Raw genomic sequence first — 24,094 nt, 5'->3', positions numbered from 1 at the left:
CTTGAATTGTTCAGGTAGATATATGGTAATATTATTTGCAATTAATGAGAAATTTCTGTTCTCCTTTCCAATTTTTATATCTCTTATATTATCTTGTCTAATTGAATTGCCTACTATCATCAGGATAATCCTAAATGATATTAAATAAATTAATGGGAAAAGTCCTGGTGCTGCACTTATTTTGGTGGATTAGCCTTTGAATAGTTATTCTGTTGTGTAATCTTTAATTATTATTTTTAATGCTAGTATTTACAAGTAAAATATGTCTGTACTTTTCTGTTTATTTGTGCTATCTTGGTCAGATTTTGTTATCAATATTATGCCAGTTATCTAATCAACTTGAAATATTTCTTTCTTTTCTGTTATTAGAGAACAGTTTTTGATAAACATTGTAGCAAGTGTTTCTTAAAGGTCTGGAAGAAACTAATGAGGTTTGGTGCTTTATTTTTCGGAGGGGATAGCTTTTTGACAATTTTCTCTATTTCTTCTGTGGTCATTGGGCAGCATGATGGGCAGAATTCTGAGATGGCCCCCCAAATTCCCACCCCGTGGTACACAAGTCCTTATATTATCTCTGCCTTTTGAGTGTAGGGAGGTGGGTGATTGTGATGGATTTCACGCCTGTGATTTAGGTGAAGGTGACCTTATGACAAAGGTGAAGGGGTTTTGCAGATATAATTATGGTCCCAATTTAGCTGACTTTGAATTAATAAAAGGGGAGGTTATCCTGGGAGGGTCTGACCTAACCAGAGTCCAAAAAGGGGACTCTGCCCTTCCTGAAGACAGAGGTGTAGGGATGTGAAGTCTGAGGAGATTCTCGCCTTGGAGAAGAAAGCTGCCTTGTTGCCAGAGGGCCGGGGAGGGGACCACAGGGCAAGGGCCCGAGCTGGGCTTCTGGTTACTGAAAGTCATGTCCAGACAACAGCCAGCAAGACAGTAGGGGCTCGGTCCCCGAACCACAGAGAGATGGGTTCTGCCTACAACCTGAGGGGGCTTGAAATCAGATCCTTCCCTGGCTGAGCCTCCAGAGAAGGATGGAGCTGGCCGAAAATTTGATTTCAGCCTTGTGAGATCTTAGCAGAGGCCCTGCAGAAAGATGCTGGATTGCAATCCAGAGTCTGTGGGAGAATTCTGGGTTGTTTTAAGCCACTAAATTTGTGGTAATTTGTTATGTAGTGATAGAAAACGAATATAGTTGGTTCAGATTTTTTCTTTTTGGAGGTCAGTTTTGTCATTTATATTTTGTTAAAAATCATCCATTTTCCCTATAATCTTAACTGTATTTGCTTAGAATTGAGCAATCTCTTATGATCATTTAAATTTTGAAAATTCCTGTTTTTTCCCCATTTTATTTTATTTTATTGAAGTATAGTCAATTTACAAGGTTGTGTTAGTTTTAGGTTTAGAGCACAGTGATTGTTATACATATATGTATATCTATTCTTTTTCAGATTCTTTTCCCTTATAGGTTATTACAAAATAATTGAATGTAGTTCCCTGTGCTATACAGTAGGTCCTTGTTTTTTAATCTATTTTATATATAGTAGTGTGTATCTGTTAATCCCAAACTCCTAATTTATCTCTCCCCCACTTTCCCCTTTGGTAACCATACATTTGTTTTCTATGTCTGTGGCTCTATTTCTGTTTTGTAAATAAGTTCATTTGTATCTTTTTTTTTTTTAGATTCCACATATAAGTGATATCATATGATATTTGCCTTTCACTGTCTGACTTACTTCACTTAGTATGATAATCTCTAGGTCCATTCAAGTTGCTACAAAAGACATTATTTCATTCTTTTTTATGGCTGAGTAGTATTCCATTGTGTGTGTGTGTGTGTGTGTGTGTGTGTGTATGTGTATGTATATATACATATATATAAACACCACATCTTCTTTATCCATTCATCTGTTGATGGACATTTAGGTTGCTTCCGAGTTTGTGTATTCTTCTTCTAATAAATGTCAATTAATCGTTTTCTAATTAATTTATCTGTCTCCATACCTAGCTATATCTCTTATTAATGATTTATCTTTGGCTCTAAAGAACTAGCTCTTGCACTACTAGTTTTAGGTTTTCTAAATCATTAAGTTTTCAAATGCTTATTAATATTTCCTTAGCTTTATTTTATTTTTTATTTGCAAACTGGATATGGATGTTTAGTTTATTTTTATTCTTTTTTATGTTGATGTAAGAATTTAAGAGTCTACCTTTTCTTCTGAACACTGCTTCAGCTGTATCTCTTAGGTTTTGAAATATGTTATTTCAATTTAACTTTGTCCCTTGGGAATACTACTATGAGCTCCTTTATCCTCCATGTCATTCCACTCTACTACTTTTTAACTTTGCTCATTTTAATTTCATTTTGTTCCTTTTTCTCAGTCTTGTCTTTTGTGTCCCTATATATTTTCAGAATATTCCTTCTCTTTTGTGTTGCTTTCAATGTGACCTTCATTTTGGTTTTCTTTTTCTTTTTCATGATATCCTGACTGCTGCTGTTTATTTTCTATCTCCTTCTGTTGTCTTTTAACATTCTTCCTAATCTCAGAAAGTTCAGCATTTCATACTGTTTTACAGAGTCAATGACTTCATTAACCTTTTAAAAGAATTTATAAAAAGGTATAGCAGCATGATTTTGGTGACCATTCCTGATCCTTTCTTCCTTTTTTCTTGTAATATTTTAGTATGCTATTTCCTTTAAAAAGTCATTATTATTTATCTTTGAGTAGGGTGCATTCTTCTTACCAAGTACGGTAGGCATTCACTTTATGACACACAATTTAGTGCGTGAGTGAATTCTTTTAGCCTTTATTTGCCTGCATCCAACAGGAGTTGGCTGCTGTAGGGCTGCTTGTGATCTTGAGTATCTTTCCTCCATCCTGCCTCATTAACAGCCTGCTTCCTGAAAATGTGGCTGGTCTGTGTAAACCTCCTCAGACCTGTCCCCAGCCTTCCACGGATGCTTCTCTTTGGTGCCAGACTCAATCCAGAGAAGCTCTGGCCACCAGCAATCACACCTGTTGCTACTGTTTCAAAAAAGTGATGGTTGATTTTTCTCCCTTAGGAGGTGCCAATTACTTTGGGGAAGTAAGATCTGCTGACTTCAAATGAGATTTGTAGCTGGGGTCATTCCATCTTCCTGTGCCCCTCTTTTACCACCACTGAATTGATCTTACTGCATATGATAACGTTCCTTACACACTGTGGTTGGGGGTAAGATATCTGAGAATTTTGTCAAGGGTAAAGTTAGGCTTTTTTTTGTTTCTGCTTCATATTCTCCTTTTCTGTTTTGAGTGATCTCTAAGAACAGACCTTTCTTTTCCAGTTTAAAAGTGTAAATTATAATTGTATAACATTCAATTGTTGAACTATAAATACACTCGAAATTTTTTTGATGGCTTCCTACTATGTAGGGAAACTTTAAATTTAGCTAATTTAGTGGGGTTCTTTTGATTTTCTAAGTACAAATAAATAAAATCCATGTTTGTTCTTGAGAAGCTCTGTAATGAGGTTAAGCTCTAGACTATACAGTTTCCTGAGCTATAACAGTTGTAAACTGATGGCTGTTATCTTGTTTGATCGAATAAAGAGCTGAGTCTTCTATACTCAACGATTAGTCCCGATCATGTATATGCAATCCTTATTGAATAACCATTGCATTTTGAAGACAGTAAAAAATTAAATTTTACATTAAATAATAACAAGAGTTGACAGCCCTCGCATTTAATAAAAATTCCCGCTGGGAAGAGCCTGCATTTCTTTTTAAAAGTGGTTTCAGAGAATGACAGTAGCCACTTTTGCATCAGGGCATAAAGTTTTCTACTTTTTCCAGCTAAGAGAAATTAGCCTAATGGTTTTGAGAGCGAACCCCAATTCTGCTCCTTGCTTTGGTATTAACTAGGTAATGGCCTGCCTTTGCAATTATGAAATAGAAATTATATTTTTACCTTGCATTAGTGTTGAATGGAATAAGAAATTAAATTCCGTGACCTTTAGATGCTAAGTCATTACTTTTCCTTGTTAAAGGACCAAATAATAGTTATTACCACCATAGGAAGACTAAAATGGCCAGGGCTTTGGGACACAGGGAGCTCCATGTAAAGATTTTAAAAGTCATGAAGGGGTACAAAATAAACGGACGCTGTCTAGTAAAATCTCAGGTATGTTTTAGTCTCTTTGAGCTGACATGTTTATTTGTACGTGGCAGGATTAAAACTTAAGTATTCCCTTTGTTATGTTCACTGTGTTTTCCACCTTCTGTTTTCCCTTGGGGAGCATTTTCTTCCCTACCCCCAGCCAGGTAGACGCCAAGATTCAAGGAAACCCCAGAGGCTTCTTTTAGGACTGATTTTTTTTTTTTCAGTTTAGAGAGAATACACAAGATTGGGCTTGAGGGAAGGGAACAGAAGTGACAGCTAGCAAACAGGAGTGGGAACTGGTCCGTAGGACCAGCGCACAGAGTGGAAGAGACAAGAGAAAGGGCACCAAGGCTGTCCCCCTGCCCTGACTCATCACTATAAGACACTGGCCACTCAGCAACCTGGGTACCTGTAAGTCTCCTGGACAGAGGGCAGGGCACTGGGGCACCTGGGCAGGGATGAGGACCAGAGGGGACAGCCTCGCCCCAGACCTGAGCCCGACAAGCCGGGTGATTTGCCTCTGTGCAAAGGCAGAAATGCAGCTGCCTCTGCTACATGAGCTTTTCCTGTCACTTATGAGACTGAGAGTTTTCGACAGCAAGGTCTGAATCTCTGTTCAATTTACTGTGAGAAACATCCCTCTCTATTCTCTCTGTAAACATATTGAATGGCATTCATATTATGGTGGACCTATGCCGAATACAGGCTACATCGAATACACCTGGAACTTCTGGCTCACAATTGTTAAGTGACATGTGTATCTCAAAGGCAGTGCATTTCTTCCCAAAGGGGATTGTGCTAGTTTTTAAAAATTGTAAGTATGTAATTTAATGAAATATCACTTGAATTGGTGAAATACTCTTATGAAAAGAATTGTTGTTCGTGTCAAAACTAATTTGAGGAGTTTGAAAGATGGAGTTGTTTAAAAATTGCTGTCAAATTAGATGTGAGCAAAGTAATACTAAAGGATGGGGTAAAACCATAAAAAAATCGGAAGGATTCTATGACTGCATGAAGATAGCTTCCAAGTGTCTTTAGATTCTCATTCCAATTTAAAGGAGCCCAAGCTGGGACTCATGATGGATACAATGTGGATGTGGTCCATGCATCTCTAGTTTATCCCAATCCGAGGACCCAAATGCAGAAGGAACAGCTTTGGCCTCTCTTGCATTAGAAGATCAGTGCATAAATGTACATTTGTATGTTTAACTTTAGAGGAGATTCTTAACGTAGGTTTTTTGGTGCTTTTCTGCTTTAATTGATGTTTATGTTTAATGGCTGAAATATTCATCTCAATTGTACTTGATCCGAAGAAGGCTTCTATTGGGCTTCCTTTGCATTTTTCTGCGGAGTCTAGCTTGCACAGTACACGGACTCATGGTGAAGGTTCCTGATTAATATCTTAGAGGGAATGACTAAAATCTTCAGGAAAAATTTCATCAAAGTCTGGTTAGTTAAAATCTCTGCAATAAATAGGGACAGTGATGGATGTTTGTGTTTCCATCTTTTCTGGGAAGGAAAGGAAAACACTACTTAAGTTGGTTTTGCAGTGTAGCTGGAGACGGTTAGCTGAGGCAGATGGTTGAGAGAAGCTTCCCTGGTTTATGATTCATATGCTAATCTGATTTGTGATTTGTGGGGTCCTTAGGAGCCACTGTGAACTTTTGGGAGGGGAAAATAAAGCGACTCAGGGAATAAGTGAATAAAAAAATGGAGATCAGTTGAAAGAGGAGAGAGAGGGAGGCTGTTGAAGAGCCTCCTGAATATATTTCTGTGAATATGGAAATAAAATATGTTCCAAACAATACTGGGAAATTGGGATGAATTACTTCTCCAGGCGGCTACTGGAGAGAATCTTTCTCACATTTATCTTGGAACCTCAAGAGCTTAGCCCAGAGTTGGCACATTGTAATCGATAAATAAATGCCAGTTGAATGAGTTAGTGACTGGTAAGGGCTGAAAGATTGTGAGAGGTAAGTTAAAATTTCCTTACATGTCTGAACCTTAAGCTTAACACATGGGAAGGACGAGAGCACATAACAAAGGTGGTTGCATGGGGTGTTTCAATCCATTACGAGTGATTTCAGATAGGCCGTGGGGCTTCCAGATTTATTAGACTCGCTCTAGGACATATGGTGCGCAGATTCATGTCACCTGGAGCGCTGAAGGTTTCCGCACAGCTGAGGCTGGAGGTCACAGCTCTTCCCAGACAAAAGATGGCCCAAGGAATATTGGACCAAGGTGGGACTGTGTTTTTACGCTCCTGGGCGTGGAAAAGGACGAACCAAATTTAATGCTCTTCTATGTGGATTTAAGTTTTATGTCTCATGCCAGAGGATTTTGTGGAATAGAGTCCCTGGGCTTCATTCTAAATCATGTGCGTGACTAATTAGTGTTTATTGCTCACTTTTATTTTCTGGGAAGAGTTTTCTTCTGAAAATGCTAACATTTGGACTTTGATCTTTGGGGAATGGGTATAAAAACGCACTCTGGACAATCAGAGACCCATAACGGTGTTAACACTGTTTCAGTAACTTAAGTGGCACGCACCATTTAAAGGAGGGTTGTCTCTTTCCTGCAACACTCTGTAGTCTGTCTTGGTTTCCTCTTTGTTTCCAGATGCAGCTCCAAATTGAGTACCTGGAACACTGCCTGGTGTAAATTAGATGCTCAGTAAAAGTTGTTGAGTGACTGACTAAATGGTGCTTTCTCTTTCCTGGCAGCTGGTTAACCTAGCAACGTTTGAGAGGCAGCTGGATAATTCTGGGCCACGTGAGAATTCAGATTCATATTAAAAGAGATTGAAGACTTGGCGCAGCGCAGAGAGATCATTTCTCTAGAGAGCCCTTTTCCTTGAGGGACTCCTGAAAATTACGCTGTGTTGGTTTCTGTGTGATGGCATGAAATCCACTCACCTAGGCAGATGTTAGAAAAAGGAAGGAAAGATATTTACAGAGACAGGGAGTTGAGGAGCCCTCTTAGCCAAACCCCGTCTGACCAAAAACTCAGCCCTTAATATAAAGCAGAGTTTTCTGGAAATATTTTCACTCAGCCATGGAATCTTGTCATAAACATCAGTGAAATGATTCTTTCATTGAAATGCAAACAGCAAGCAAAGATGCCTGATAACAACCACAGACAGAAATCTTTTGAATTAGAGCTTCTAAGTTTCAGACTTGAAACAAATTCTATGTTATGGTGTGAAATAGACTAGTAAATTCTCAGTTATCCGTACATACTCCCAAGCCTGAAGGGCTGACCAGTGTATATCTGACAGTGCTTTACAATGTAAAATTAATCGCAATTTATGGACTGTGTCCCAAAATGCAGATGTTCCATTTTTCTTTGACTTTTTAATACCATTGAACACAGCTATTTGTGGGCAATTCTTTCAATTTCTCTCGCATGGAGAAAATTCTTCGTCTTCCATGCAAATTCTACCAAACCCTGCTTGAGGGTGTCCCCCTTGTGTTACAAATCCTAATAGGGAGGGACAGGAACCCCAAGGTCAGCACACAATAGCGGGAAGAACGGAGAGATGTGTCTGAAATGGGACCCTGTAAGATATAGCTGTTGCCAACGTATCTGTCATTTCAATCAAACAACCTGGGGCAATTTAGTCCTGAACCTCTAGCTCTGTTGCCATGGTTTCTAGACAAAGACGACAGGGCTGCATTCCAATTATATCCTTCAGAATGACAGATAACTGAGAAAGAGAAAATGGGGTAATAAAATCTCAGGTCACCCCGAAGAGAAGCGATAGATACAAGCGACAGAGAAATGAGAGGTTCAAGTTTATATTTGTCTTAAAAAATACCTTCGTGATTTAGAATGCAAATGTCCACTCTGCAAACGCTCCAGACTTCCCACAGTACTTTTATCCACACCCATTTTATTATTCTAAGCCAGGTATCTCCTGCTTACTACAGATTTTCTTTTTCTGTTTTTTCTTATTAAACAATTTTTAAGAAAAATTGAAGTATAGTTGATTTACAGTGTTTTAGGTGATTCAGTTATATATATATATATTTTTTCAGATTCTTTTCTAATATAGGTTATTACAAGAAGTTGAATATAGTTCCCTGTGCTATACAGTAGGTCCTTGTTGTTTATCTATTTTATATATAGTAATGTGTGTATGTTAATCCCAAATTCCGAATTTATCCCCCCGCTTACCCGTTTGGTAGTTTGTTTTCTATGTCTGTGAGTCTATTTCTGTTTCAGAAATAAGTTCATTTGTGTCATATTTTAGATTCCACATATAAGTGATATCCTATGATATTTGCCTTTCTCTGTCTGACTTCACTTAGTATGATGATCTATACGTCCATCCATGTTGCTGCAAATAGCATCATTTCATTCTTTTTTTATGGCTGAGTAATATTCCATTGTATATATGTACCACATCTTCTTTATCCATTCATCTGCGGATAGACATTTAGGTTATCTCCATGTCTTGGCTATTGTAAATAGTGCTGCTATGAATATAGGTATGCATGTATCTTTTCAAATTACAGTTTTGTCCAGATATATGCCCAGGAGGGGGATTGCTGGGTCATATGGAAACTCGGTTTTTAGTTTTTTAAGGAACCTCCATACTGTTCTCCATAGTGGCTGCATCAATTTGCATTCCCACCAACAGTGTAAGAGGGTTCCCTTTTCTCCACACCCTCTCCAGCATTTATTATTTGTAGAATGCAGATATTCTTAATAGCATTTTAAAGTTAAAGAATTCGTGAATTAAGAGAATCTAACAAAAAAATATCTTGAACCATGAGAAGTAAAAAGCATTCTTTAACTTCTGATGAGATTGCAAATAGAGCAATGCCTATTTTCCTTTATTACTGGAGTCAAATGCAATATTCTGTTTTTCCAGTGGGAGGTATTACTGTAAACTTGCACCCAACTTTGGGCCATATCTGATAATCAGTAGTATTTTGCCAGGGTCAGTACAAAGTTTGCTGCTGTGCTCTTAGGGTATAATGAAGATACTCATCTCTGTTCAGTAAGAGGAACCATTAGGTAGAGATCAAAAGGTTAACTGTGAACTCTGGAATGGTGTTGGTAGGTGTGCCTTGAGTAAACAGACAATTTTAAATTTCTATATTCTCTGCAATTAAGTAGAAATGGAGCATTTTAGTCCCTAAGTGACACTGGGTAGTTTATTTAATCTTTAAAACTTAAAAAATTTAATCTAAAATTTTTAAAACTTTAATTCTCAGTTTCTTCATCTATAAAATGGAATAATACCCACTTCTCTGAGTTGTGATTTTAAATTATATAAAGCATATAAAGCACTTGGCCTAGCTTCTGTACATCACATACCATTAAATAAATGGAGTAAATGTATGTATACAAAGTTTAAGAAAAAAGTAACTTAGATGTGAAATTAGGTGTATTTCAGTGATGGTAAAAAAAAAAAAAGCACTAATTTAATAAATAGTATTTCAAGGCTTATTGCCAGCAGTGAGATGGAAAATTCTAGGTGTCCTGAAGCCTGCAATCGTGTCTCCTGAGTTTCTCTTTGGAATATTTATTTTATGACACTTTGGGGACAACATACCGTTTCTGTTAACACATAGAATGTAGTTGTTACAGTTAAATAAAAACCAGTTTTGTCAATTTCTTTTATGCATAAATTCAAAAAGTTTAGCTGGATTATTAAGTTTGACTTCTACTGTATTCAGGATGCACTTTATTTTCTTACCAAGAATTGGTCTGATTTTATAATAGAGGTAATTAGGAAAGCTGATTTATTTAGTGAGATTTCTGTCTGATAAATCTTGCAAGAATCACTATATCTTCGATATGAATAATGACTATGATAAAGGAAAAAAAAAACCTTTTGCACAGTTTATTTTGCTTTGGTTATCTGGTCTTCACATGCTGTAGTAAATTTTTTTCATTTACAAACCTTGAAATTTGATATTCTATCATATACTTGCATATATCCTATATGTATATATGTAATATATGAATGTATATATATGTAATAAAGTATAATTTTTGTGAGTACTTATGGTCAAAGCAAGTGGAAACCTGGGCAATTTCAGATAAAAATAAACAAAAAACTCACTTGTTTTGGAATTATATAAAGAATAGCTTTAATTTGTCATTCATATTGTATTTATTTAATTTTTGTTTTATACTGGAGCATAGTTGATTAACAGTGTTGTGTTAGTTTCAGGTGTACAGTAAAGTGATCCAGTTATACATATACATATATCTATTCTTTTTCAAATTCTTTTCCCATTTAGATTATTACAGAATTTAAAATTACTCTTCTGTTATTGAAATTGTGGAATAGTGGTTACGAGCAAAAGGTGGAGTATTATTTCGAGAACAAACACAACGGGCAAAAGCTCCAGTAATTCCATTTCTTTCACCTTCATGCCTCTGTCTCTCTGTTCTAGGTGCCTGAGAAGGAATGCAGTACCAGCGGGGCAGCAGAAGTGCTGGCACACCACGGTTCCCCCCCTGCAAGTGGGATTTTGAATTCTTTCTCGTCTGTGTTTCTTTTATGGCATGACTACGTCTCATGGAAACATCAGAAGGAAGTAGCTTCTCTCATCCAAAAGCTGAGGTGGGAAAACGACATGTCTATTTTGGTTGTTAATTTGCAACATAGGAGGTCATAAAACGAAATGACGCCATTCTATTAGAATGGTCAAAATGATGCCAACCTAGTGTGAGAAGGGTGCTGACGGCTTACCTTGAAAGAGATTTCGTATTGCTCTCCTCCCCAGATTTCCAAACCTGGGTCATAGCCCCCCAACTCCCAAAACCATTTGCGATCCACAGCAAAGAGACCTCCAGCCATAACGGGAGACCTGTGAAAGGAATAAAATAATCTTTAAAGGGCTATGAACATCAGGGACCATGGCATTTTGCTTGGGGGAAAAAAAAAGCAAACTTTAAGTCTCAGTGTTCACCGCAGGGAGCTTTTCAGTTCGGGTTTTCTGTGAGTGGACGTGAGTTCACACTAGGTCTCTGATCGCTCCTGGAACCCCCTTGAGCTTTGAACTTCACTGTTCAGGCTCTAAAGCCATGCAATGTCTCCATATGTTTGTCAGCAGAGAGAAGTACATGATGACTAGTGTCTGATATGTTGGGAAAATCCATCAGTTCTATGGCTTTTCCTCAAAGAGATCTTATGCTATCAGACAGATGAAAGTATAGAAAACACGGTTGTAGACCATATCTTTGATTTAATCTCTCAGTATGTATTCAACAAGCACCTACTATTTCCAGGTCATGTCCGTTTTACAGACTACAAGATGGTCAGTTAGAATAAAATAACCAACCACCTATTAACGTGCCAAAGTTGGAATTTAAACTAGGTCTTTTCACTTTAATTATGTACTTTTTAAAGTCTACCTTCTAGGAAATATTCTTTTTGATCAAATACTAATTTTTAGGCTTTCCGCTGTCGCTAGGATATATTGCAGTCATGTTGCTATGTAATGAGATAATTTATAATCATTGGGCCCTGCCTTAAAATTTTTTTGCAGTTCAAAGGCAGCTTTTGTATTATTATTATTATTATTATTATTACTTTGGCTGCACGACATGCAGGAATCTTACTTCTCTGAACCTGTGCCCCCTGCAGTGGAAGGGCAGAGTCTTAACCATTGGACCACCAGGGAAGTCCACTCTTGTGATTTTGAATGTTCACTATGTGTTGGGCTCTCGGCTGACAGCCTTGTCCAGTTGCCTTGATTAATCCTTATAGCAGCGCTGGGTATACCCTCCCTGTGTGCTACTGGGAGAAACAGGCAGAAAAAGGAAGGGCCCAGCGCCCAAGGGTGGCACCAGGGTGTGGTGGTGCTGCAGCTGGACCAGGTCCCCTGATTTCAAAGCCTTTGAATTCTTTACTGCAACACCGTTTCTGTTTCAATGTTTAGGAGGTGAAGAGAGACAACTACAGAAATATGGACCTAAAACAATTAGAGAACACCTGATGCAGACCAAGCAAATCTGTAAAAACACACTCGGTCAATATAGTTTTTGTGACAATTTTGAAGACTTTGAAGCAAAGGATATTTATACATAAGAGTACAAGGCACTAAATGTTGAAGACACACATTTAAAAATATGTCTAAATATATAAGACACACCAATTTACAGACCAGCTGAAGTTGTACTCTTGGTAACATTTTACGAGGCGCTTGAGGGACATAAACGTGAATTTGTTGTATTTCAGTGTGCTATATATTTCAAAGATTTTGCATGTTAAGATGGTACTTGGCCTTATCACTGCAGTTTTAGATTTTTTAAAAAAATGTGTATACTCTATGTAGATGGAAAGATTACAAGGCAGGAAGAGAGATTTATTTTTCCTTCTAGGAAAGTGAGCAGGATTCGAAAAATAACACAAAGAATCTCATGTGATTTTAAAATTTTGTTTAAAATAGAAGTCTTAGAACCAGAGGTACCATACCTTAGCCCTCTCTCCAGCAGCATAATCTTTTTCCATTTTCCACGCACTGAATTTTAGAGGGTAATTACAGCTGTAGCCGGGACAGATTAGGACGGTACCATGCGGTGGGTGCAGTTCCCCAATGAGCACATTACCTCTGTGTCATCTTTGATTCCACAGGGCTTGGGCATAAGCAATCAGAAATAGTCAATCCTATTCGATCTGAACCACAAATAGAAAGATCTTAAGTCCTACCAGTATATTCTCATTTGATTGTGTAAAGCACGAGACCAGAGTGCAACCGAATTTACACTGTGCAGAATGAATTTCCCAACTAGAATTATCGTAGATATAGAACTAGTATAAATATCAGGCAAGAGAAAGTCCTAGATTGATTTTTTTTAATTGTAAATAATTTGTTGGAAACACAATATCTTGTTTTCTTAATGAGTTTATAAAAAACTAACCATGGGGTATATTTTTAGTTAATTTGAGGCATAATAAAACAAATTCAAACGGACCTCTTTACCTTCATTGATGTTTTTGCCAAGCTCCAGATAAATTAGTGCTTCGTATTGTGACTAGTGTGAATGGCTGGTAAGAAACAAACCTTTTATTTGTTCATGTATTTACTTATATTTGTCCATTAATCTTTTGAACACCGTAATTGAGGTATAGTTGACATGCAATGAATTGCAAATAGTTTAAGTGGACAATCTGATAGATTTTCATTTATGAATATCCCTGTACAGCCATCACCACATTCAAGAGAAAGGAACACATCTATCACCCCCACGAAGTTTCCTCATTGTAATCTCTCCCTCCTGACCCTCTCCTCATTCCCTTCTGCTTGGACATCACTGATCTCTGTCACTACAGGTTAATTTACATCGTCTAGAATTTTCTATAAATGGAATCATACAGTATGTGTTCTTCTTTGGGAGGGTCTGGCTTCTTTCATTCAGCACCATTATTCCAAGACTCACCCTTGTTGCAGCATGTGTTAACAGTTTCTTCCTTTTTCATTGCTGAGTAGTATTCCATTTGCATGACTGTACAACAGTTTGATTATCCATTCACCCACTGATGAACATTTGGGTTGTTTCCAATTTGGGGTTATTACAAATAAAGCTGCTATGAGTTTTGTGTACTAATCTCTGTGTGGACATACGCTTTCATTTCTCTTGAGGTAATGCCTAGGAGTGGAATGACTAAATCATATGGTAGGTGTGGGCTTAAACTTTTAAGAAACTGCAAAACTCTTTGCCAGGAAGGTTGTAACTTTATATTCCCGCCAGCAGTGTTTGAATTCCAACTACTTCCCGTCCTCAAGTACTCGATATGGGCAGTCTTTTGAAGTTTAGTCACTATAACAGGGGCATAGTGGTATTTATTGTGGTTTTATTTTGTATTTCCATAACAATTAATGATGTTGAGCATATTTATGTTATTTCTCTCTTTTTTCCTAGTCAGTCTGGCTAAAGGTTTATCAATCTTATTGATCTGCTTAAGGAATTAGCTTTTGGTTTCATTGATTTTCTCTATTGCTTTTCAGTTTTATATTTCACTGATTTCTCCTTGGTCTTTATTAGTTTAATTATTCTACTTACTTTGTGTTTCATTTTCTCTTCTTTTTCTGGTTACTTAGGGTGGAAGCTGATATTATTGATTTGAGACTTTTCTGTTTTTTTCTAATATAGCTATTTAGTACTATAAATCTCCCTTAAGTACTGCTTTAGCAGAATCCTGTGAAAAATATGTGGTGTTCTTATCTTCATTATGTTCAAAATACTCCCAATCTTCCCTTTTGTTTTCTTTTTGTGACCTATGGGTTATATAAAAATGTGTAATTTAATTTCCAACTATTTGGGATTTTTTGGAGATCTTTCTGTTATCGATTTTCATGTAATTCCATAGTGGTCAGAGAATACACTTTGTATGACTTGAATACTTTTAAATTTATTGGGATTTTTTAATGGCTCAGAATGTGGTCTATCAGAATGTATTCTGTTGCCATTGAGTAGAGTGGTCCATATATTTATTAGGTCAAGTTGGTTGATAGTGTTGCTCAAGTCTTCTATATTCTTATTGATTTTCTGTCTCCTCGTTGTATCAATTACTGAGAGGGATATTGAAATCTATGACTATAATTCTGGATTTGTTTATTTCTTTTTGCTGTTCTATCAGTTTTTTGCTTCATGCATTTTGTAGCTCTGTTAATAAATGCATAAATGTTTACAAATTTTATGTGCTCTTGATGAATTGACCTCATTCTCATTACAAAATGACTTTTATCAACTCTGGTAATAGTCTTTGCTCAGACATTGATTTTGCTTGGATATTAATACAGCCGTTTCAGCTTTCTTTAGATTTGTACTATCTAAACACTACTATTTATACCTTTTATATCTTTTTACTTTAGTTTTGAAACTATTTGTGTCTATATTTAAAGTGGTTTGCTTGTGAGCTGCTTATAGTTGCATCTTGCTGTTAAAAATCTCTGCCTTTTCATTGGGTTGTTGAGATCACTGTTTTTTTTTTTTTTAATAGATCTATTGGAGTATAATTGCTTCACATTACTGTGTTAGTTTCTGTTGCACAACAAAGTGAATCAGCCATATGCATACACATGTCCCCATATCCCCTCCCTCTTGAGCCTCCCTCCCACCCTCCCTATCCCACCCCTCTAGGTGGTCACAAAGCCCCGAGCTGATCTCCCTGTGCTATGCGGCTGCTTCCCACTAGCCATCCATTTTACATTTGGTAGTGCATATATGTCGATGCTACTCTCACTTCGCCCCAGCTTCCCCCTCCCACCCCGTGTTGTTGAGATCACTTCCTTTTAATACTATTATTCATGTAATTAGGTTCAAATCTATAATCTGCTTTCTATTTGTCCCATCTATTGTTTCCTTTTCCTATCTTTTTGATTAACTGAATATTTTTCATGATTTCATTTAGTATCTTTTTTGACTTAATGAAATCTCCTTGTTTTCCCTTTTTAGTGGTTGCTGTAGTGGTTTCTATCATATGTCTTTATTTTTTATCAGTTTACCTTCCAGTGGTATTTTATAAAAACCTTTTGATAAAATCCTTTTGTTTCTATTTCCCCTATGTTTGTACCTTGTGGGCCATACATTTTACTTTTACATATGTTATGAATCTCAGATCATATCATAATTATTTTTGTTTAAGGACTCAATTATCTTTTAAAACGATTTAAATAATCAAATTATATATATATATATATATATGAAATTATATTATTATGAACACCATTTCTGTTTTCTTCATTCTTTTGTGTAGATTCAGTTTTCTATCCTTCTGCCTAAAGTACTTTCTTCAACATTTCTTGTAGTGGGAGTGTGTTGGTGATGAAGTCTTTCATTCATTGCATGTCTACATTTTAAGAAAGATACTCTTGTTGGCTATAGAATACCAAGTTAACAGCTTTTTTCTTTTAATCCTCTAAAGATATTGCTCACTGTCTTCTCACTGGTATTTTTTCTCATGAGAAATGTGTTATCTTTACCTCTGTTTTTCTGTATACAATGAGTCTTTTTTCCCTCTGGCTGCTTTTAAGATCTCTATGTCATTGAATTTGAGCTATTTTATTATGACGTGACACATGATGTATAGTTTCCTTGGTACAGTTTCTTGTGCTTAATAATATTTGAGTTTCTTGGATTTGTAGGCATAGTTTTCATGAAATTTGGACAGTTTTGGACCATTATTTCTTCCAATATTCTTTCTGTTCTTACCTTTCTTTTATATCCTCCAGAGTGTCCATTTATACACTTTCTTCATTTTTAAAAAGTCTCTTTTTTGTTTCATTTTGGATAGTTTCTGTTATATCTTCAAGTTCACTAATCTTTTTTTTTTATTTGTAAAGTCTAGTCTGTTGATAATCCCATCAACATCAAAGCATTTTTAATCTCACACATTTTTTTTCCACCTTTAGGATTTTAATTTTGGTCTTTTTATATCTCACATGTCTCTACCTAACTTTTTGAATTTATAGGATACTGTTATAATTACCATCTAATTGTCCTTGTCTGTTAATTCTTAGTTCACAACTTCAATTCATTGAATTACCCATTCATTATGGGCCATGTATTGGTGCTTCTTTGCCTGCCTAATATATTTTTCATTGAGATATAGAAGTTTTGGGGAGCTGGATATTCTGAACATTTTTGAGCTTTGTTCTAGGATGCAATTACATTACTTGGAGGTAGTTTGACCCTTTTGGGTTTTGCTCTTAAGATTTATTAGGCAGTCTGGAGCAATGCATAATCTACAAATTATTCACACCCTTAAGGCCTTCTGTGTGCTCTACTCAACCTCCTGCCAATCATCAGGTCGTTCAGTCTGGCTGATGGGAACAGACACTCTTCCCAGCCTTGGGTGTGTTCTGGGCACATGACTTACTTCTAATTCTTTCTAGTGGTGCCTTTCCTAGTCTTGGGTAGTTTCTTTGCACACATGCTCTCATCATCCTCTGCTGAGTACTCAGGGGGTACCCACTGCAGATCTTGGGGCTCCCTCCCATGTGGCTCTCTTCTGTGGTGTTCTGCCCTTGAAATTCTAGCTGCCCTATTCTCCCCAGATTCAGCTCCACATCAACTCAGGCTGGTCCCACCGGGGCTCCCCTTCCTTATACCACAACCTGGAGACTCTCTCAAGTCAGTAGGCTGGGGCGATTCTAGGCCTCACCTTAGTGTTTCCCATCTCTCAGGGATCAATGTCCTTCATTGTCAAGTGTCTTGAAAACCACTGTTTCATGTATTTTATTTGTTTTTTCAGGTGGGAGGGTAAATCTGGCCCATATTACTCCATCTTGTTCAGATGTGGAAGTCTGCAGATCCACCCATTAATCTTTATTTTAGAACATTTAAAAATGTTTAATTATTTTGAATAGATAATATATTCACATATTTATAAAAAAATCTTGCTCCTACTTCTATCTCCTGCCACTACTTTTCTCATCACAACCAACCATGATTTTTTCTTAGGCATCCTTCCAGAGATATTTCATGCTCATATAAGCAAATACAAATATATCTTATTTTTCTTCCTTTTCTATGAAAATGATTGTATGCTACATATAGTGTCCTTTACCTAGTTCTTTTTAAAACTCCTTAAAGTATTTTAATGATCATGCCATATTGGAAAGAGCTTCCTTGTTCTGTTTTTTAACATTTGCTCATTATCCCATTATGCAAATATATGTATATTTATTTTGGTGAACATTTAGATTATTTTCAATATTTTAATTTCTACAGTAAATAATGTTGTACATACATCATTTCCACGTGTATGAGTAAATCTTTAGGAGGAATTCCTAGAATTTAATATCCTGGTTTTTTATAAAGAGCAAAACTATAAAAATTGATTTACCTTTCCACTTCTGGAAGTTAAAAGTTCATCATAAAGTGCGTCCTAACCTGACACTTTAGTTCAAGTTTCGTACCAGTCCAAACACAATGATCTAGGGTCTGATCAAATAAGAGGAGCGTCAGATAAAGGTAGCAATCCTACCAAGAAATTACAGATCTATCATGAAATGTTAGTATCCTTCAGTCTACAGGTCGAAATCGCCAAGGACATGTCATTATCATGACAATATTTGGAGAGGAATTGTTGAAAAGTTCCACAAGGTAATGAATTTTTAAAAAAGGAAAGAAAGAAGAGTAAAGGATGGATTTGAGGCTAAGGAGGAAGGTACACAAAGGCCCTGTGTTGGGAAGAAGAATAGTAACAAGGCAAGGAAGAAACCCAGTGCTGCCGAGGCCAGAGCATTAGGGGGGGTGATGTTTGGCAGGCACCCCTGGGCTGTGTAGGATGGGTGCTAAGAATCCCTGCTGGTCCATGAAATAGGCAATGTCAGTGCAACACCAGTTATCCATAAATTAATGGGTATTTGTCCTTTCCCTTGGATTGCCACCACACTTCTCATTTCAAGCACAGAGCAAAGCAGGGCTCTCATCCTCACTCCTTTCTGTGGCTTGGCAAGAAGCAGCTACTCAAAAACTCATAGAAGCTGCTCCTTCTAATTCTTATCCTTCCCAGCCTGAGATCATGCACGATGCCCGGAGATGGGGGAGAGAGGGCGAGAAGGTAGACTCCCCCGAAGAGCTGTCAGGTCCTGGGGTGATGGAGCCCCCCACTCTGCACTGTGCAGGTGCCCCTGGATAATGGCAAGGTCTCCAATGTGGGACACGCAGGGAAGATAACCCCCCTAGCCACCACGACTCTTGGCCTTGACAAACTTTATCCCGCTTGGAATTGGCAGAACTGCTGGATTCGAAACCAAGTGGCTTGGGCTATAGGGGTCTGGGTGGCAACCCCTGTGAACCGGCAGCTGTGTTCAGGACGAGTGTGATCGACTGGCCTCGTTGGATTCTGGTAACTGCCACCCCTCGTAAGGGGGACTGAACTTCCTGCTACTTTTGTGCAGGGAATTAGAGTTGGATTTAAGTAGTTCTGAAGAGAAGTTAATATTGTGCTGTGTCATGCACATCTGGGTTTGTGGATTGAAATCCACACTCCATCACACAAATATGAGTTAAGTCTGGTGCAGTGTTGCAGTGACATCAAGAGAAGGATGGCTTTGTTCTTCATAGATTAAAAGATTTTTATGTGTCACATTATTTTCTCCTCAGAGGAAATGAAGAAAGGCCGTTGATAATTTTCAGCATGTTCTTCTATTCTCTATTTCCATTTTACGTATAATACTAATTGCCTGAAACCCACCCCACTGGCCCCACTTCCCACAATCTCTAATTTATTTATCTTCACATTCCTTGATTTCTTCCAAAATGCTCTTACTGGTTTTGTTCTCCTGGGAATGTTAACACACTGTAGGCAATGTTTTACTGGGCTCTGTGTCTGTGTAACTTTTAACATATTAATGAACTTCATGAGTATTGCTCATGTAATGTCACAAATCAGGTTTTGGGTTTTGCTATTAAAAAACCACCTGTCACCTTTGGGATGCCTTTTAAAATCAATATAACCACAAAGCAACGTATTTCTATTGAAGATTCTTTATTCTTCGGGCCATAGAAATGTGTCTGTTCTGAATACTTAATGGAAATCAATTTTCTGTTTTACATTAAGGCTATTGAACCAGGTAACAAATATGCTTTCATTTTTACTAGTGGTAGACTAGTTTGCTTTTCTACATTAATTTTTATATTCCAAATTTTACTGACTTTTAGTTCAAGAGGCAATAATGTAAAAGTGTCCTAGAACCATTCTTTTTTTGTTTTTTTTTTTAAATTTATTTATTTATTTATTTATGGCTGTGTTGGGTCTTCGTTTCCGTGCGAGGGCTTTCTCCAGTTGCTGCGAGTGGGGGCCACTCTTCATCGCGGTGCGCGGGCCTCTCGCTGTCGCGGCCTCTCTTGTTGCGGAGCACAGGCTCCAGACGCGCAGGCTCAGTAGTTGTGGCTCACGGGCCCAGCCGCTCCGCGGCATGTGGGATCTTCCCGGACCAGGGCTCGAACCTGCGTCCCCTGCATTGGCAGGCGGATTCTCAACCACTGCGCCACCAGGGAAGCCCCAAACCATTCTTATTTGGTACCAGTGAAAAACTCCTCGTGTTCTGATTTTCAGGCGTGTACTTGGTTGTCTTTGCTAAACCAGGCTATAGTTCGTAATGCTGGTATCCTCACCCTGTGATTCCCACAGCGTTCTAAGGAGTTGCTCGTTTTCCTAATATTCTCTATTTCACATGTGGACTCTTTCCGCATATGTGAAAAAATGGTGTTTTAATAAAACATCTGTTTCCAGAATATTTTTGTCTACTTTCTCTCATCTCCAGAAAGTGTTTATTTCAAAATTTAATACATCTCGTGTGTTCTTTAGGGGTCAGAAGAGTTAAAAAAAAATCCTATTGAAAGAGAAATATACATTAAAATTTATTTTTTAAATTGACAATTAAAACCTAGGTCCAAAAACCCAAAGGAAAACTTCCATTTGGCCTCTTAGAGGTCTGGTTCTCAATTTCCTTTCATTTTAGTGGCGTCAGTGAGAATTCTGGACGTGTGGGTTCAAATGTGAATTTGATCAGAAATGAAATGGCACGATTTCCCTCAGGACTCCATCAAGCAAAGTCAATCAACATAGGGATGAACCACATAATTTTTGATTATGTAACTAGAAATTTTTAGTTGGCCTGTGACCCAGAACAATTACAGCTAAAATATAATTATCTTCAACTAGGATTCAATTGTTGAGGAAAAGGGTACTGCAGATTAAAACAACATATCTTTTCTAACAAGTTTCTTCTTTTAAGAATTAGATCATTACATTAGAATTTGGGAAAGAGTGGCTAAATAACTCCTGATAAATTCATTTGTATCATTTATCTTTAAAAAGGTATTTTGGGGTATAATTTTCTTACTGTTTATTGTGTAATGGGGATTATATGGCTGAGGGAGGAATGTGACCCGTCTGTCATGCGAGGAGGTGGTGACTCCAGGGGCAAAGAACGAAGTGGGTCCTGAGCTGGGAGAAAGAAGCCTCTTTGGAGGCCAGGATGTTGCAATGGAGGGAAAGTTTGATTCCAATCACAGGAAGCTACGAGCATCTACCTGGGGACTATGGTTATATAAAGGGACAGATGGCCCTGCTAACATGTAAGTGGAAAGGATTGTATAAGTAATGAGGTGTAACACTTAGTGCCTGTATCCTGAGCCAGCCAAGCCGAATCACCTGAGGCTCTTTCCCTCTGCCGTCCACTGTCTGAGGAGGCCCTACGGACACCGGACTGGCCTCTGTGTCTCAACATCACTGCCCTTCTTCCTTCTTCCACAGGCTGCACAGATAGCAGGGCTTGACGCACAAAAAAATAGCAGCAGCATAAGTTTGCTCTCTACATCTGTGACTCTATTTCTGTTTTGTAAATAAGTTCATTTGTACCCTTTTTTTCAGATTCCACATATAAGTGATATCATATGATGTTTGTCTTTGTCTGATTTACTTCATTCAGTATGACACTCTCTACGTCCATCCATGTTGCTGCAAATGGCATTAGTTCATTCTTTTTTTACGGCTGAGTAGTATTCTATTGTATATATACCACATCTTCTTTACCCATTCCTCTGTTGATGGACCCTTAGCTTGCTTCCATGTCCTGGCTATTGTAAACAGTGCTGCTGTAAACATTGTGGTGCATGTGCCTTTTCAAATTATGGTTTTCTCTAGATATATGCCCAGTAGTGGGATTGCTGGATCATATGGCAATTCTATATTTAGTTTTGTAAGGAACCTCCATACTGTTCTCCATAGTGGCTGCACCAATTTACATTCCCACCAACAGTGCAAGAGGGTTCCCTTTTTTCCACACCCTCTCCAGCATCTGTTTATAGACTTTCTGATGATGGCCATTCTGACTGGTGTGAGGTGATACCTCATTGTACTTTTGATTTGCATTTCTCTAATAATTAGTGATGTTGAGCAGCTTTTCATCTTTTTTCACCATACAGATGCTTTTTAGCCATCTGTATGTCTTGTTTGGAGAAATGTCTATTTAGATATTCTGCCCATTTTTTGATTGGGTTGTTTGTTTGTTTGATATGGAGCTGCATGAGCCATTTGTATATTTTGGAGATTAATCCCTTGTTGGTTGCTTCATTTGCATATATTTTCTCCCATTCTGAAGGTTGTCTTTTATTGTTTGTTTATGGTTTCCTTTGCTGTGCAAAAGCTTTTAAGTTTAATTAGGTCCCATTTGTTTATTTTTGTTTTTATTTTCATTACTCTAGGAGGTGGATTGAAAAAGATCTTGCTGTGATTTATGTCAAAGAGTGTTCTGCCTATATTTTCCTCTAAGAGTTTTATAGTAGCAAGGGGGAAAAGGGGGGAGGGATAAATTGGGAGATTGGGATTGACATATACACACTACCATATATAAAACAAATAACTAATAAGGACCTACTGTATAGCACAGGGAACTCTACGCAATACTCTGTAATGACCTATGTGGGAAAAGAATCTAAAAAAGAGTGGATATGTGTATGTATAACAGATTCACTTTGCTGTACAGCAGAAACTAACACAACATTGTAAATCAACTATACTCCAATAAAAATTAATTAAAAAAGATAGCAGCAGCAGCAAAAACAGCAGCAGAGATTTTCTGCTTTTCTTTCTGAGAGACAACTGTTCTTGGACTGTATCCTAGGAGTGAGGGGTTCTTTGACTCACCAAGTAGAAGGTGGACCCTAAAAGTCACGCAGTGAACAACATGTGGATCTCAGATGTGTTAGGTCTGGGCAAGCCTGGTCCACTGGCACTGGTACTGTCTCCTGCTGCTTCAAGAAGCCTGGGCTAGCCTGTTGCAGATACTTGGCTCAGCTGACACCGGGCACCGACTAAAAGATTTGTAAGTGAGACTGTCCTAGGCCATCAGGATCCAAATGAGCCACCAGAGGACTGCTGCTACATGAGGGGCCCCAGGCCCAGGGTGTCAACTGTTCTGCTCTGCTCGAGATGGAGGGGTTTCCCAGGACGCTGGCCTGGATGCTGACATTGGGATGTGTTGTTCACCCTGTGAGGTGAGAGCAGCAGAAGAGCCATTCGGTACTGCTGAGTCTAAATATCTGAGCCTCAAAATTGTGAGCCAACGAAAGGTTTGCTGTTGGAAAGCCCCAAAATTCTGGGACACCTTGTTAAGCCTCCATTGACTGCTGATAACGGGTCTCATTTCGAATTCCAAGCATTTGAAGAGGACGTATTAGCAATTCCATTATGCTACTGATAAATGACAATAATCCTCGAGAGAGACAGGATTTTAGTTAGTTTTTTAATTTCTAAGGTCTAACCTAAGCTTATTTTTTAAAGTTATCTCTGCTAACACCTTAGGGTCTATTGCAATGCATAACTGGATTTGAGAGCTGCTCACAATGAAATTAAAAGCCTTTTAAAAAATTTTTAAAAGCTTTCTATTTTTCTAGATTTGTAAATGCGAATGTTAATGTTTAGAAAAGGGTTAGTAGAAAAGGAGTAAGGGCCAAACCGTTATCCAAAAACAGGTGGCAAAATTATGATTTCAGCTCTTTGAATAAAATGAGGAAAATGAAGTTATAAATCATAGTACAAATTTTGTACTATTTTGTGCCATGATTTATAACTTCGTTTTTATCACAAACGAACACATATTATACTATGTAATACTTCATGGTTTTATAAAATTGAATATGCTTTTTGCTGCTTGTGTCACATTTGGAACAGTAGAGTCTCCTGTGAAAGGATGTAAAGAGTTGGCCGGAGGAGAAATCTTGCGTTTGTCAGTGCAGATTCTATAGCGCATTGAACCAGACTATGGTCAAGGAAACAGTCGGGCTTGGATGTTCCAGTTAGGTTGGTGGTTCTGAAGTTGCTCGCCCTACTGGTGCTTCTGTGGCTTCAGTGGTTGGCTCTGGTCTCACGTGAGATGAAACTGAAGACTCTGGACGTCCGAAGGCTATACCAACAGCCATCTCACCGGAGAGTGGAGGAGAATGGATAGAACATGCTAAGTGTTCTCTCA

General features: G+C 37.8%; 1 protein-coding gene across 6 annotated transcripts in view; it reads right to left on the bottom strand.

Annotated features, from left to right (window-relative positions):
• GALNTL6 (polypeptide N-acetylgalactosaminyltransferase like 6) overlaps positions 1–24,094 on the bottom strand; it is a gene marked incomplete at its 3' end in the record, with an annotated part of 1,719,480 nt that overhangs the window by 95,737 nt on the left and 1,599,649 nt on the right. For all 6 annotated transcript variants that reach the window (XM_082402133.1, XM_082402132.1, XM_082402128.1 and 3 more), the window contains one exon: positions 10,852–10,969. In XM_082402133.1, the coding sequence (XP_082258259.1) occupies positions 10,852–10,969 (118 nt within the window). The remainder of the gene's footprint in view (positions 1–10,851; positions 10,970–24,094) is intronic.

Source organism: Balaenoptera borealis (assembly GCF_965194805.1).
Source record: "Balaenoptera borealis genome assembly, chromosome: 8".
In the NCBI taxonomy this organism is placed as follows: domain Eukaryota; kingdom Metazoa; phylum Chordata; class Mammalia; order Artiodactyla; family Balaenopteridae; genus Balaenoptera; species Balaenoptera borealis.
Note: the sequence above shows the minus strand (reverse complement) of the source record. Positions and strands in the feature narration are given on the sequence as shown.